Source organism: Scyliorhinus torazame, chromosome 22 (genome assembly GCF_047496885.1).
Source record: "Scyliorhinus torazame isolate Kashiwa2021f chromosome 22, sScyTor2.1, whole genome shotgun sequence".
In the NCBI taxonomy this organism is placed as follows: Eukaryota; Metazoa; Chordata; class Chondrichthyes; order Carcharhiniformes; family Scyliorhinidae; genus Scyliorhinus; species Scyliorhinus torazame.
Window position 1 is genome coordinate 43,123,329 of NC_092728.1, and position 17,293 is coordinate 43,140,621.

A 17,293-nucleotide genomic window follows, 5' to 3' on the forward strand; every position below is an offset into this window, starting at 1 on the left:
AAATGGAGCTGGATGGGCATTGATTCTGGGGGAAATGGAGCTGGATGGGCATCGATTCCAGGGGAAATGGAGCTGGATGGGCATCGATTCCAGGGGAAATGGAGCTGGATGTACATCGATTCCAGGGGAAATGGAGCTGGATGTACATCGATTCCGGGGGAAATGGAGCTGGATGGGCATCGATCCCGGGGGAAATGGAGCTGGATGGGCATCGATTCCGGGGGAAATGGAGCTGGATGTGTATCGATTCCGGGGGAAATGGAGCTGGATGGGCATCGATTCCGGGGGAAATGGAGCTGGATGTACATCGATTCCAGGGGAAATGGAGCTGGATGTGTATCGATTCCGGGGGAAATGGAGCTGGATGGGCATCGATTCCGGGGGAAATGGAGCTGGATGTGTATCGATTCCGGGGGAAATGGAGCTGGATGGGCATCGATTCCGGGGGAAATGGAGCTGGATGGGCATCGATTCCGGGGGAATGGAGCTGGATGGGCATCGATTCCGGGGGAAATGGAGCTGGATGTGCATCGATTCCGGGGGAAATGGAGCTGGATGGGCATCGATTCCGGGGGAAATGGAGCTGGATGTGCATCGATTCCGGGGGAAATGGAGTTGGATGTGCATCGATTCCGGGGGAAATGGAGTTGGATGTGCATCGATTCCGGGGGAAATGGAGCTGGATGGGCATCGATTCCGGGGGAATGGAGCTGGATGGGCATCGATTCCGGGGGAATGGAGCTGGATGTGCATTGATTCCGGGGGAAATGGAGCCGGATGTGCATCGATTCCAGGGGAAATGGAGCTGGATGTACATCGATTCCGGGGGAAATGGAGCTGGATGTGCATCGATTCCAGGGGAAATGGAGCCGGATGTGCATCGATTCCGGGGGAAATGGAGTTGGATGTGCATCGATTCCGGGGAAAATGGAGTTGGATGGGCATCGAATCCGGGGGAAATGGAGCTGGATGGGCATCGATTCCGGGGATAATGGAGCTGGATGGGCATCGATTCCGGGGGAAATGGAGCTGGATGGGCATCGATTCCAGGGGAAATGGAGCTGGATGGGCATCGATTCCGGGGGAAATGGAGCTGGATGTACATCGATTCCGGGGGAAATGGAGCTGGATGGGCATCGATTCCGGGGGAAATGGAGCTGGATGGGCATCGATTCCGGAGGAAATGGAGCTGGATGGGCATCGATTCCGGGGGAAATGGAGCTGGATGTACATCGATTCCGGGGGAAATGGAGCTGGATGGGCCTCGATTCCGGGGGAAATGGAGCTAGATGGGCATCGATTCCAGGGGAAATGGAGCTGGATGGGAATCGATTCCGGGGGAAATGGAGCCGGATGTACATCGATTCCGGGGGAAATGGAGCTGAATGGGCATCGAATCCGGGGGAAATGGAGCTGGATGGGCATCGATTCTGGGGGAAATGGAGCTGGATGTGGATCGATTCCGGGGGAAATGGAGTTGGATGGGCATCGATTCCGGGGGAAATGGAGCTGGATGTGGATCGATTCCGGGGGAAATGGAGTTGGATGGGCATCGATTCCAGGGGAAATGGAGCTGGATGGGCATCGATTCGGGGGAAATGGAGCTGGATATGTATAGATTCCGGGGGAAATGGAGCTGGATGGGCATCGATTCCGGGGGAAATGGAGCTGGATGTGCATCGATTCCGGGGGAAATGGAGCTGGATGGGCATCGATTCCGGGGGAAATGGAGTTGGATGTACATCGATTCCGGGGGAAATGGAGCGGGATGGGCATCGATTCCGGGGGAAATGGAGTTGGATGTACATCGATTCCAGGGGAAATGGAGCTGGATGGGCATCGCTTCCGGGGGAAATGGAGTTGGATGGGCATCGATTCCGGGGGAAATGGAGCTGGATGGGCATCGATTCCGGGGGAAATGTAGCTGGATGGTCATCGATTCCAGGGGAAATGGAGTTGGATGGGCATCGATTCCGGGGGAAATGGAGCTGGATGGGCATCGATTCCAGGGGAAATGGAGCTGGATGGGCATCGATTCCGGGGGAAATGGAGCTGGATGTGCATCGATTCCGGGGGAAATGGAGCTGGGTGGGCATCGATTCCGGGGGAAATGGAGCTGGATGTACATCGATTCCAGGGGAAATGGAGCTGGATGTGCATCGATTCCGGGGGAAATGGAGCTGGATTTGTATCGATTCCGGGGGAAATGGAGCTGGATGGGCATCGGTTCCGGGGGAAATGGAGCTGGATGGGCATCGATTCCGGCAGAAATGGAGCTGGATGGGCATCGATTCCGGGGGAAATGGACCTGGATGCACATCGATTCCGGGGGAAATGGAGCTGGATGGGCATCGATTCCAGGGGAAATGGAGCTGGATGTGTTTCGATTCCAGGGGAAATGGAGCTGGATGTGTATCGATTCCAGGGAAAATGGAGCTGGATGGGCATCGATTCCGGGGGAAATGGAGCTGGATGTGCATCGATTCCGGGGGAAATGGAGCTGGATGTACATCGATTCTGGGGGAAATGGAGCTGGATGTACATCGATTCCGGGGGAAATGGAGCTGGATGTACATCGATTCCGGGGGAAATGGAGCTGGATGGGCATCGATTCAGGGGAAATGGAGCTGGATGTGTATCGATTCCGGGGGAAATGGAGCTGGATGGGCATCGATTCCGGGGGAAATGGAGCTGGATGTACATCGATTCCAGGGGAAATGGAGCTGGTTGTGTATCGATTCCGGGGGAAATGGAGCTGGATAGGCATCGATTCCGGGGGAAATGGAGCTGGATGGGCATCGATTCCGGGGGAAATGGAGCTGGATGGGCATCGATTCCGGGGGAAATGGAGCTGGATGGGCATCGATTCCGGGGGAAATGGAGCTGGATGTACATCGATTCCGGGGGAAATGGAGCTGGATGGGCATCGATTCCAGGGGAAATGGAGCTGGATGTGTATCGATTCCAGGGGAAATGGAGCCGGATGGGCATCGATTCCGGGGGAAATGGAGTTGGATGGGCATCGATTCCGGGGGAAATGGAGTTGGATGTACATCGATTCCGGGGGAAATGGAGCTGGATGTGTATCGATTCCAGGGGAAATGGAGTTGGATGGGCATCGATTCCGGGGGAAATCGAGCTGGATGTGCATCGATTCCGGGGGAAATCGAGCTGGATGTACATCAATTCTGGGGGAAATGGAGCTGGATGTACATCGATTCCGGGGGAAATGGAGCTGGATGTACATCGATTCCGGGGGAAATGGAGCTGGATGGGCATCGATTCCAGGGGAAATGGAGTTGGATGGGCATCGATTCCGGGGGAAATGGAGCTGGATGTACATCGATTCCGGGGGAAATGGAGCTGGATGTACATCGATTCCGGGGGAAATGGAGCTGGATGGGCATCGATTCCAGGGGAAATGGAGCTGGATGTACATCGATTCCGGGGGAAATGGAGCTGGATGGGCCTCGATTCCGGGGGAATTGGAGCTAGATGTGCATCGATTCCAGGGAAAATGGAGCTGGATGGGAATCGATTCCGCGGGAAATGGAGCCGGATGTACATCGATTCCGGGGGAAATGGAGCTGAATGGGCATCGAATCCGGGGGAAATGGAGCTGGATGGGCATCGATTCTGCGGGAAATGGAGCTGGATGTGGATCGATTCCGGGGGAAATGGAGCTGGATGGGCATCGATTCCGGGGGAAATGGAGCTGGATGTGGATCGATTCCGGGGGAAATGGAGTTGGATGTACATCGATTCCGGGGGAAATGGAGCTGGATGGGCATCGATTCCGGGGGAAATGGAGCTGGATGTACATCGATTCCAGCGGAAATGGAGCTGGATGGGCATCGCTTCCGGGGGAAATGGAGTTGGATGGGCATCGATTCCGGGGGAAATGGAACTGGATGGGCATCGATTCCGGGGGAAATGGAGCTGGATGGTCATCGATTCCAAGGGGAAATGGAGCTGGATGGGCATCGATTCCAGGGGAAATGGAGCTGGATATGTATAGATTCCGGGGGAAATGGAGCTGGATGGGCATCGATTCCAGGGGAAATGGAGCTGGATGTGCATCGATTCCGGGGGAAATGGAGCTGGATGTACATCGATTCCGGGGGAAATGGAGCTGGATGTACATCGATTCCGGGGGAAATGGAGCTGGATGGGCATCGATTCCGGGGGAAATGGAGCTGGATGGGCATCGATTCCGGGGGAAATGGAGCTGGATGTGTATCGATTCCGGGGGAAATGGAGCTGGATGGGCATCGATTCCGGGGGAAATGGAGCTGGATGTACATCGATTCCAGGGGAAATGGAGCTGGATGGGCATCGATTCCGGGGGAAATGGAGCTGGATGTGTATCGATTCCGGGGGAAATGGAGCTGGATGGGCATCGATTCCGGGGGAACTGGAGCTGGATGGGCATCGATTCCGGGGGAAATGGAGCTGGATGGGCATCGATTCCGGGGGAAATGGACCTGGATGTACATCGATTCCGGGGGAAATGGAGCTGGATGGGCATCGATTCCAGGGGAAATGGAGCTGGATGTGTATCGATTCCAGGGGAAATGGAGCTGGATGGGCATCGATTCCGGGGGAAATGGAGCTGGATGGGCATCGATTCCGGGGGAAATGGAGCTGGATGTGCATCGATTCCGGGGGAAATGGAGCTGGATGTACATCGATTCTGGGGGAAATGGAGCTGGATGTACATCGATTCCGGGGGAAATGGAGCTGGAGGGGCAACGATTCTGGGGGAAATGGAGCTGGATGCACATCGATTCCGGGGGAAATGGAGCTGGATGGGCATCGATTCCAGGGGAAATGGAGCTGGATAGGCATCGATTCCGGGGGAAATGGAGCTGGATGGGCATCGATTCCGGGGGAAATGGAGCTGGATGTACATCGATTCCGGGGGAAATGGAGCTGGATGGGCCTCGATTCCGGGGGAAATGGAGCTAGATGGGCATCGATTCCAGGGGAAATGGAGCTGGATGGGAATCGATTCCGGGGGAAATGGAGCTGGATGGGCATTGATTCTGGGGGAAATGGAGCTGGATGTGGATCGATTCCGGGGGAAATGGAGTTGGATGGGCATCGATTCCAGGGGAAATGGAGCTGGATGGGCATCGATTCCGGGGGAAATGGAGCTGGATGGGCATCGATTCCGGGGGAAATGGAGCTGGATGTACATCGATTCCGGGGGAAATGGAGCTGGATGTACATCGATTCCGGGGGAAATGGAGCCGGATGTACATCGATTCCGGGGGAAATGGAGTTGGATGTACATCGATTCCGGGGGAAATGGAGCTGGATGGGCATCGATTCCGGGGGAAATGGAGTTGGATGTACATCGATTCCAGGGGAAATGGAGCTGGATGGGCATTGATTCCAGGGGAAATGGAGCTGGATGGGAATCGCTTCCGGGGGAAATTGAGTTGGATGGGCATCGATTCCGGGGGAAATGGAGCTGGATGGGCATCGATTCCGGGGGAAATGGAGCTGGATGGGCATCGCTTCCGGGGGAAATGCAGCTGGATGTGTATCGATTCCGGGGGAAATGGAGCTGGATGGGCATCGATTCCGGGGGAAATGGAGCTGGATGGGCATCGATTCCGGGGGAAATGGAGTTGGATGTGCATCGATTCCGGGGGAAATGGAGCTGGATGGGCATCGATTCCGGGGGAAATGGAGCTGGATGGGCATCGATTCCGGGGGAAATGGAGCTGGATGGTCATCGATTCCAGGGGAAATGGAGCTGGATGGGCATCGATTCCGGGGGAAATGGAACTGGATGGGCATAGATTCCGGGGGAAATGGAGTTGGATGTACATCGATTCCGGGGGAAATGGAGCTGGATGGGCATCGATTCCAGGGGAAATGGAGCTGGATGGGCATTGATTCTGGGGGAAATGGAGCTGGATGGGCATCGATTCCAGGGGAAATGGAGCTGGATGGGCATCGATTCCAGGGGAAATGGAGCTGGATGTACATCGATTCCAGGGGAAATGGAGCTGGATGTACATCGATTCCGGGGGAAATGGAGCTGGATGGGCATCGATCCCGGGGGAAATGGAGCTGGATGGGCATCGATTCCGGGGGAAATGGAGCTGGATGTGTATCGATTCCGGGGGAAATGGAGCTGGATGGGCATCGATTCCGGGGGAAATGGAGCTGGATGTACATCGATTCCAGGGGAAATGGAGCTGGATGTGTATCGATTCCGGGGGAAATGGAGCTGGATGGGCATCGATTCCGGGGGAAATGGAGCTGGATGTGTATCGATTCCGGGGGAAATGGAGCTGGATGGGCATCGATTCCGGGGGAAATGGAGCTGGATGGGCATCGATTCCGGGGGAATGGAGCTGGATGGGCATCGATTCCGGGGGAAATGGAGCTGGATGTGCATCGATTCCGGGGGAAATGGAGCTGGATGGGCATCGATTCCGGGGGAAATGGAGCTGGATGTGCATCGATTCCGGGGGAAATGGAGTTGGATGTGCATCGATTCCGGGGGAAATGGAGTTGGATGTGCATCGATTCCGGGGGAAATGGAGCTGGATGGGCATCGATTCCGGGGGAATGGAGCTGGATGGGCATCGATTCCGGGGGAATGGAGCTGGATGTGCATTGATTCCGGGGGAAATGGAGCCGGATGTGCATCGATTCCAGGGGAAATGGAGCTGGATGTACATCGATTCCGGGGGAAATGGAGCTGGATGTGCATCGATTCCAGGGGAAATGGAGCCGGATGTGCATCGATTCCGGGGGAAATGGAGTTGGATGTGCATCGATTCCGGGGAAAATGGAGTTGGATGGGCATCGAATCCGGGGGAAATGGAGCTGGATGGGCATCGATTCCGGGGATAATGGAGCTGGATGGGCATCGATTCCGGGGGAAATGGAGCTGGATGGGCATCGATTCCAGGGGAAATGGAGCTGGATGGGCATCGATTCCGGGGGAAATGGAGCTGGATGTACATCGATTCCGGGGGAAATGGAGCTGGATGGGCATCGATTCCGGGGGAAATGGAGCTGGATGGGCATCGATTCCGGAGGAAATGGAGCTGGATGGGCATCGATTCCGGGGGAAATGGAGCTGGATGTACATCGATTCCGGGGGAAATGGAGCTGGATGGGCCTCGATTCCGGGGGAAATGGAGCTAGATGGGCATCGATTCCAGGGGAAATGGAGCTGGATGGGAATCGATTCCGGGGGAAATGGAGCCGGATGTACATCGATTCCGGGGGAAATGGAGCTGAATGGGCATCGAATCCGGGGGAAATGGAGCTGGATGGGCATCGATTCTGGGGGAAATGGAGCTGGATGTGGATCGATTCCGGGGGAAATGGAGTTGGATGGGCATCGATTCCGGGGGAAATGGAGCTGGATGTGGATCGATTCCGGGGGAAATGGAGTTGGATGGGCATCGATTCCAGGGGAAATGGAGCTGGATGGGCATCGATTCGGGGGAAATGGAGCTGGATATGTATAGATTCCGGGGGAAATGGAGCTGGATGGGCATCGATTCCGGGGGAAATGGAGCTGGATGTGCATCGATTCCGGGGGAAATGGAGCTGGATGGGCATCGATTCCGGGGGAAATGGAGTTGGATGTACATCGATTCCGGGGGAAATGGAGCGGGATGGGCATCGATTCCGGGGGAAATGGAGTTGGATGTACATCGATTCCAGGGGAAATGGAGCTGGATGGGCATCGCTTCCGGGGGAAATGGAGTTGGATGGGCATCGATTCCGGGGGAAATGGAGCTGGATGGGCATCGATTCCGGGGGAAATGTAGCTGGATGGTCATCGATTCCAGGGGAAATGGAGTTGGATGGGCATCGATTCCGGGGGAAATGGAGCTGGATGGGCATCGATTCCAGGGGAAATGGAGCTGGATGGGCATCGATTCCGGGGGAAATGGAGCTGGATGTGCATCGATTCCGGGGGAAATGGAGCTGGGTGGGCATCGATTCCGGGGGAAATGGAGCTGGATGTACATCGATTCCAGGGGAAATGGAGCTGGATGTGCATCGATTCCGGGGGAAATGGAGCTGGATTTGTATCGATTCCGGGGGAAATGGAGCTGGATGGGCATCGGTTCCGGGGGAAATGGAGCTGGATGGGCATCGATTCCGGCAGAAATGGAGCTGGATGGGCATCGATTCCGGGGGAAATGGACCTGGATGCACATCGATTCCGGGGGAAATGGAGCTGGATGGGCATCGATTCCAGGGGAAATGGAGCTGGATGTGTTTCGATTCCAGGGGAAATGGAGCTGGATGTGTATCGATTCCAGGGAAAATGGAGCTGGATGGGCATCGATTCCGGGGGAAATGGAGCTGGATGTGCATCGATTCCGGGGGAAATGGAGCTGGATGTACATCGATTCTGGGGGAAATGGAGCTGGATGTACATCGATTCCGGGGGAAATGGAGCTGGATGTACATCGATTCCGGGGGAAATGGAGCTGGATGGGCATCGATTCAGGGGAAATGGAGCTGGATGTGTATCGATTCCGGGGGAAATGGAGCTGGATGGGCATCGATTCCGGGGGAAATGGAGCTGGATGTACATCGATTCCAGGGGAAATGGAGCTGGTTGTGTATCGATTCCGGGGGAAATGGAGCTGGATAGGCATCGATTCCGGGGGAAATGGAGCTGGATGGGCATCGATTCCGGGGGAAATGGAGCTGGATGGGCATCGATTCCGGGGGAAATGGAGCTGGATGGGCATCGATTCCGGGGGAAATGGAGCTGGATGTACATCGATTCCGGGGGAAATGGAGCTGGATGGGCATCGATTCCAGGGGAAATGGAGCTGGATGTGTATCGATTCCAGGGGAAATGGAGCCGGATGGGCATCGATTCCGGGGGAAATGGAGTTGGATGGGCATCGATTCCGGGGGAAATGGAGTTGGATGTACATCGATTCCGGGGGAAATGGAGCTGGATGTGTATCGATTCCAGGGGAAATGGAGTTGGATGGGCATCGATTCCGGGGGAAATCGAGCTGGATGTGCATCGATTCCGGGGGAAATCGAGCTGGATGTACATCAATTCTGGGGGAAATGGAGCTGGATGTACATCGATTCCGGGGGAAATGGAGCTGGATGTACATCGATTCCGGGGGAAATGGAGCTGGATGGGCATCGATTCCAGGGGAAATGGAGTTGGATGGGCATCGATTCCGGGGGAAATGGAGCTGGATGTACATCGATTCCGGGGGAAATGGAGCTGGATGTACATCGATTCCGGGGGAAATGGAGCTGGATGGGCATCGATTCCAGGGGAAATGGAGCTGGATGTACATCGATTCCGGGGGAAATGGAGCTGGATGGGCCTCGATTCCGGGGGAATTGGAGCTAGATGTGCATCGATTCCAGGGAAAATGGAGCTGGATGGGAATCGATTCCGCGGGAAATGGAGCCGGATGTACATCGATTCCGGGGGAAATGGAGCTGAATGGGCATCGAATCCGGGGGAAATGGAGCTGGATGGGCATCGATTCTGCGGGAAATGGAGCTGGATGTGGATCGATTCCGGGGGAAATGGAGCTGGATGGGCATCGATTCCGGGGGAAATGGAGCTGGATGTGGATCGATTCCGGGGGAAATGGAGTTGGATGTACATCGATTCCGGGGGAAATGGAGCTGGATGGGCATCGATTCCGGGGGAAATGGAGCTGGATGTACATCGATTCCAGCGGAAATGGAGCTGGATGGGCATCGCTTCCGGGGGAAATGGAGTTGGATGGGCATCGATTCCGGGGGAAATGGAACTGGATGGGCATCGATTCCGGGGGAAATGGAGCTGGATGGTCATCGATTCCAAGGGGAAATGGAGCTGGATGGGCATCGATTCCAGGGGAAATGGAGCTGGATATGTATAGATTCCGGGGGAAATGGAGCTGGATGGGCATCGATTCCAGGGGAAATGGAGCTGGATGTGCATCGATTCCGGGGGAAATGGAGCTGGATGTACATCGATTCCGGGGGAAATGGAGCTGGATGTACATCGATTCCGGGGGAAATGGAGCTGGATGGGCATCGATTCCGGGGGAAATGGAGCTGGATGGGCATCGATTCCGGGGGAAATGGAGCTGGATGTGTATCGATTCCGGGGGAAATGGAGCTGGATGGGCATCGATTCCGGGGGAAATGGAGCTGGATGTACATCGATTCCAGGGGAAATGGAGCTGGATGGGCATCGATTCCGGGGGAAATGGAGCTGGATGTGTATCGATTCCGGGGGAAATGGAGCTGGATGGGCATCGATTCCGGGGGAACTGGAGCTGGATGGGCATCGATTCCGGGGGAAATGGAGCTGGATGGGCATCGATTCCGGGGGAAATGGACCTGGATGTACATCGATTCCGGGGGAAATGGAGCTGGATGGGCATCGATTCCAGGGGAAATGGAGCTGGATGTGTATCGATTCCAGGGGAAATGGAGCTGGATGGGCATCGATTCCGGGGGAAATGGAGCTGGATGGGCATCGATTCCGGGGGAAATGGAGCTGGATGTGCATCGATTCCGGGGGAAATGGAGCTGGATGTACATCGATTCTGGGGGAAATGGAGCTGGATGTACATCGATTCCGGGGGAAATGGAGCTGGAGGGGCAACGATTCTGGGGGAAATGGAGCTGGATGCACATCGATTCCGGGGGAAATGGAGCTGGATGGGCATCGATTCCAGGGGAAATGGAGCTGGATAGGCATCGATTCCGGGGGAAATGGAGCTGGATGGGCATCGATTCCGGGGGAAATGGAGCTGGATGTACATCGATTCCGGGGGAAATGGAGCTGGATGGGCCTCGATTCCGGGGGAAATGGAGCTAGATGGGCATCGATTCCAGGGGAAATGGAGCTGGATGGGAATCGATTCCGGGGGAAATGGAGCTGGATGGGCATTGATTCTGGGGGAAATGGAGCTGGATGTGGATCGATTCCGGGGGAAATGGAGTTGGATGGGCATCGATTCCAGGGGAAATGGAGCTGGATGGGCATCGATTCCGGGGGAAATGGAGCTGGATGGGCATCGATTCCAGGGGAAATGGAGCTGGATGTGTATCGATTCCAGGGGAAATGGAGCTGGATGTGGATCGATTCCGGGGGAAACGGAGTTGGATGGGCATCGATTCCGGGGGAAATGGATCTGGATGTGTATCGATTCCGGGGGAAATGGAGCTGGATATGGATCGATTCCGGGGGAAACGGAGTTGGATGGGCATCGATTCCGGGGGAAATGGAGCTGGATGTGGATCGATTCCGGGGGAAATGGAGTTGGATGGGCATCGATTCCAGGGGAAATGGAGCTGGATGGGCATCGATTCCAGGGGAAATGGAGTTAGCTACAGATATATACAGTGGACGTTTAGCTGGTGGAGACAGTCCCTAGTAAAAGGAAAGGGTGCAGAAAGACATCTAGGAAGGTGTACAGACGGAGGCATCATGGAGATTGATGTGAGAGTGGGAGGAATATGTGGATGAGGGCGAATAGAGAGGGGTGTGTACAGACTGGGGGAATGGAGAGGGTTGTGTACAGACCAGTAGAATGGAGAGGGGAGTGTACAGGCCGGGGGAATGGAGAGGGGAGTGTACAGGCCGGGGGAATGGAGAGGGGTGTGTACAGACCGGGGGAATGGAGAGGGGAGTGTACAGACCAGGGGAATGGAGAGGGGAGTGTACAGACCAGTGGAATGGAGAGGGGAGTGTACAGACCAGGGGAATGGAGAGGGGAGTGTACAGACCGGGGAATGGAGAGGGGAGTGTACAGACCGGGGGGAATGGAGAGGGGAGTATACAGACCGGGGGAATGGAGAGGGGAGTGTACAGACCGGGGGAATGGAGAGGGGAGTGTACAGACCGGGGGAATGGAGAGGGGTGTGTACAGACCGGGGGAATGGAGAGGGGAGTGTACAGACCGGGGGAATGGAGAGGGGAGTGTACAGGCCGGGGGAATGGAGAGGGGTGTGTACAGACCAGTGGAATGGAGAGGGGAGTGTACAGACCAGGGGAATGGAGAGGGGAGTGTACAGGCCGGGGGAATGGAGAGGGGTGTGTACAGACCAGTGGAATGGAGAGGGGAGTGTACAGACCGCGGAATGGAGAGGGGAGTGTACAGACCGGGGGGAATGGAGAGGGGAGTATACAGACCGGGGGAATGGAGAGGGGAGTGTACAGACCGGGGGAATGGAGAGTGGAGTGTACAGACTCGGGGAATGGAGAGGGGAGTGTACAGACCGGGGGAATGGAGAGGGGAGTGTACAGACCGGGGGAATGGAGAGGGGAGTGTACAGACCAGGGGAATGGAGAGGGGAGTGTACAGGCCGGGGGAATGGAGAGGGGAGTGTACAGGCCGGGGGAATGGAGAGGGGTGTGTACAGGCCGGGGGAATGGAGAGGGGAGTGTACAGGCCGGGGGAATGGAGAGGGGAGTGTACAGGCCGGGGGAATGGAGAGGGGTGTGTACAGGCCGGGGGAATGGAGAGGGGAGAGTACAGACCAGGGGAATGGAGAGGGGAGTGTACAGACCAGGGGAATGGAGAGGGGAGTGTACAGACCAGGGGAATGGAGAGGGGAGAGTACAGACCGGGGGAATGGAGAGGGGAGTGTACAGACCGGGGAATTGGAGAGGGGAGTGTACAGACCGGGGGAATGGAGAGGGGAGAGTACAGACCGGGGAATTGGAGAGGGGTGTGTACAGACCGGGGGAATGGAGAGGGGAGAGTACAGACCGGGGAATTGGAGAGGGGAGTGTACAGACCGGGGGAATGGAGAGGGGAGAGTACAGACCGGGGAATTGGAGAGGGGAGTGTACAGACCGGGGAATGGAGAGGGGAGTGTACAGACCGGGGGAATGGAGAGGGGAGTGTACAGACCGGGGGAATGGAGAGGGGAGTGTACAGACCGGGGGAATGGAGAGGGGAGTGTACAGACTAGGGGAATGAAGAGGGGAGTGTACAGACTAGGGGAATGGAGAGGGAAGTGTACAGACCGGGGGAATGAAGAGGGGAGTGTACAGACCGGGGGAATGGAGAGGGGAGTGTACAGACTCGGGGAATGGAGAGGGGAGTGTACAGACCGGGGGAATGGAGAGGGGAGTGTACAGACTCGGGGAATGGAGAGGGGAGTGTACAGACCGGGGGAATGAAGAGGGGAGTGTACAGACCGGGGGAATGGAGAGGGGAGTGTACAGACCGGGGGAATGGAGAGGGGAGTGTACAGACCGGGGGAATGGAGAGGGGAGTGTACAGACCGGGGAATGGAGAGGGGAGTGTACACACCGGGGGAATGGAGAGGGGTGTGTACAGACCGGGGGAATGGAGAGGGGTGTGTACAGACCGGGGGAATGGAGAGGGGAGTGTACAGACCGGGGGAATGGAGAGGGGAGAGTACAGACCGGGGAATGGAGAGGGGAGTGTACACACCGGGGGAATGGAGAGGGGTGTGTACAGACCGGGGGAATGGAGAGGGGTGTGTACAGACCGGGGGAATGGAGAGAGGTGTGTACAGACCGGGGGAATGGAGAGGGGAGTGTACAGACCGGGGAATGGAGAGGGGAGTGTACAGACCGGGGGGAATGGAGAGGGGAGTGTACAGACCGGGGGAATGGAGAGGGGTGTGTACAGACCAGGGGGAATGGAGAGGGGTGTGTATGTACCGGGGGAATGGAGAGGGGTGTGTACAGACCGGGGGAATGGAGAGGGGAGTGTACAGACCGGGGGAATGGAGAGGGGAGTGTACAGACCGGGGGAATGGAGAGGGGAGAGTACAGACTAGGGGAATGGAGAGGGGTGTGTACAGACCGGGGGAATGGAGAGGGGAGTGTACAGACCGGGGAATGGAGAGGGGAGAGTACAGACCGGGGGAATGGAGAGGGGAGAGTACAGACCGGGGGAATGGAGAGGGGAGTGTACAGACCGGGGGAATGGAGAGGGGTGTGTACAGACCGGGGGAATGGAGAGGGGAGTGTACAGACCGGGGGAATGGAGAGGGGAGAGTACAGACCGGGGGAATGGAGAGGGGAGTGTACAGACCGGGGGAATGGAGAGGGGAGTGTACAGACCGGGGGAATGGAGAGGGGTGTGTACAGACCGGGGGAATGGAGAGGGGAGTGTACAGACCGGGGGAATGGAGAGGGGAGTGTACAGACCGGGGAATGGAGAGGGGAGTGTACAGACCGGGGGGAATGGAGAGGGGAGTGTACAGACCGGGGGAATGGAGAGGGGTGTGTACAGACCAGGGGGAATGGAGAGGGGTGTGTATATACCGGGGGAATGGAGAGGGGTGTGTACAGACTAGGGGAATGGAGAGGGGTGTGTATATACCGGGGGAATGGAGAGGGGAGTGTACAGACCGGGGGAATGGAGAGGGGTGTGTACAGACCGGGGGAATGGAGAGGGGAGTGTACAGACCGGGGGAATGGAGAGGGGAGAGTACAGACCGGGGGAATGGAGAGGGGAGTGTACAGACCGGGGGAATGGAGAGGGGAGTGTACAGACCGGGGGAATGGAGAGGGGTGTGTACAGACCGGGGGAATGGAGAGGGGAGTGTACAGACCGGGGGAATGGAGAGGGGAGTGTACAGACCGGGGAATGGAGAGGGGAGTGTACAGACCGGGGGGAATGGAGAGGGGAGTGTACAGACCGGGGGAATGGAGAGGGGTGTGTACAGACCAGGGGGAATGGAGAGGGGTGTGTATATACCGGGGGAATGGAGAGGGGTGTGTACAGACTAGGGGAATGGAGAGGGGTGTGTATATACCGGGGGAATGGAGAGGGGAGTGTACAGACCGGGGGAATGGAGAGGGGTGTGTACAGACTGGGGGAATGGAGAGGGGTGTGTATATACCGGGGGAATGGAGAGGGGTGTGTACAGACTAGGGGAATGGAGAGGGGTGTGTATATACCGGGGGAATGGAGAGGGGAGTGTACAGACCGGGGGAATGGAGAGGGGTGTGTACAGACCGGGGGAATGGAGAGGGGAGTGTACAGACCGGGGGAATGGAGAGGGGTGTGTACAGACCGGGGGAATGGAGAGGGGAGTGTACAGACCGGGGGAATGGAGAGGGGAGTGTACGGACCGGGGGAATGGAGAGGGGAGTGTACAGACCGGGGGAATGGAGAGGGGTGTGTACAGACCGGGGGAATGGAGAGGGGAGTGTACAGACCGGGGGAATGGAGAGGGGAGTGTACAGACCGGGGGAATGGAGAGGGGAGTGTAGAGACCGGGGAATGGAGAGGGGAGAGTACAGACCGGGGGAATGGAGAGGGGAGTGTACAGACCGGGGGAATGGAGAGGGGAGTGTACAGACCGGGGGAATGGAGAGGGGAGTGTACAGACCGGGGGAATGGAGAGGGGAGTATACACAGACCGGGGGAATGGAGAAGGGAGTATACACAGACCGGGGGAATGGAGAGGGGAGAGTACAGACCGGGGGAATGGAGAGGGGAGAGTACAGACCGGGGGAATGGAGAGGGGAGTGTACAGACCGGGGGAATGGAGAGGGGAGTGTACAGACCGGGGGAATGGAGAGGGGTGTGTACAGACCGGGGGAATGGAGAGGGGAGTGTACAGACCGGGGGAATGGAGAGGGGAGTGTACAGACCGGGGGAATGGAGAGGGGAGTGTACAGACCGGGGGAATGGAGAGGGGAGTATACACAGACCGGGGGAATGGAGAAGGGAGTATACACAGACCGGGGGAATGGAGAAGGGAGTATACACAGACCGGGGGAATGGAGAGGGGAGTGTACAGACCAGGGAATGCATACTAGAGGGATGGAGCTGGATGTTATACAATCTAAGAGTGTAGAGGACAGGATACAAAGCTCAGGGACAGGCCTGGGAGGTGACAGACACACAGAACAGTAACTCGTGTTTATATTCTTCAACAATTTGTCACTTACTTGGCGGACAGGATGATGACTCTTGCCTCCAACTCCTTGGCTTCGAGCAGCATTGATGTCATGTTTGTCGTGCCAGGTTCAAACTGGAGGACCTTCTCAGCCTGTAGTTGGTGCAGGGATTCAGAATTACTACACGATTTGTCCCAAACCATCCTTTGCGGCCTCTTCCCATCAACGACGCCTTTGATCTCCAGCATAGATCATCTTAAAGGCGATCAGATAACTGGGCCCGTGTGGAGCCAATGTGAGCTACGTAGTTCTCTGTACTGGGCATGCAAACTAAGATAGAACAAGACCAAAAAAAGGGTGCGTGCAGCTGATAGAGTAGAATAGAGAGGGGGAAATGCATCTCAACCTGAAAGAGAGTTGGTCGGTCTTTCAAAAAAAAGTCTTAAACAGGGTGAAGTCAGAGGAAAACGTCATGGCTTTCATTTCTAAGTGGTACTTTTTCAAAAAAACTTGCAAGTTAGTCTTTATTCAACATGCACGTGTCCTTATAACAGGATTTGGTTAGGTAGGGGCGACTCATGTTCTTTAACCATTCTCATTGACAAACCAAAATAATCTGTTTGAAACTAACAGCGTGCTACCAGAACAGTCTCATTGGTTATTCTGTGACTGTGAGCTACTCCGTTAGTTTACGATTGCTGGCTCGTGCAGTCTACATGCAAATATACCTTTGGTCCTCGCCTGCTGTCATACGAATGTTGGTCGTTGTTTTCAAAGTTCCTTTTTTTATTCTGATGAGTAATGTGCACAGAGAAAATATGTAGACACAGAAGAATATTATAAACAGTTGAAAATGACGTGTAGTAAGCAATTTAACCCTCTCTCCTCCTCAGGGTCAAACGTATCACTGGAGCTTGCAAAAAAAACAGCTCCTCACTTATTTGAAGCCTCTGTGAAACTGGCTGTGTGTGACACTGGATGTGTGATATTGGCTCTGATACTGACTGTGTGTGACACTGGCTGTGTGACACTGGATGTGTGATATTGGCTCTGACACTGGCTGTGTGACAAGGCTGTGTGACACTGGCTGTGTGTGACACTGGCTGTGTGACACTGGATGTGTGATTTTGGCTCTGACACTGGCTGTGAGTGATACTGGCTCTGTGACACTGGCTGTGAGTGATACTGGCTCTGTGACACTGGCTCTGTGTGACACTGACTCTGTGTGACACTGGCTCTGTGTGACACTGGCTGTGTGTGACACTGGATGAGTGTGATACTGGCTCTGTGACACTGGGTGTGTGTGATACTGGCTTTGTGACACTGGAAGTGTGTGACACTGGCTCTGTGTGACACTGTCTCTGTGACACTGTCTCTGTGACACTGTCTCTGTGACACAGGCTGTGTGACACTGGCTGTGTG

The 17,293-nt window shown here is 55.9% G+C and overlaps 1 protein-coding gene across 5 annotated transcripts in view; it reads right to left on the reverse strand.

The window, feature by feature from the left end:
* Positions 1-17,293, reverse strand: part of LOC140399046 (glutamate receptor ionotropic, NMDA 1) — a 370,944-nt gene that overhangs the window by 252,646 nt on the left and 101,005 nt on the right. For 3 of the 5 annotated variants that reach the window (XM_072488127.1, XM_072488124.1, XM_072488125.1), the window contains exons 4-5: positions 16,600-16,662; positions 15,923-16,023 (exon numbers count right to left, since the gene is read on the reverse strand). In XM_072488127.1, coding sequence (XP_072344228.1) covers positions 15,923-16,023; positions 16,600-16,662 — 164 coding nt within the window. The remainder of the gene's footprint in view (positions 1-15,922; positions 16,024-16,599; positions 16,663-17,293) is intronic. The other 2 variants (XM_072488128.1, XM_072488126.1) reach the window with 1 other exon arrangement.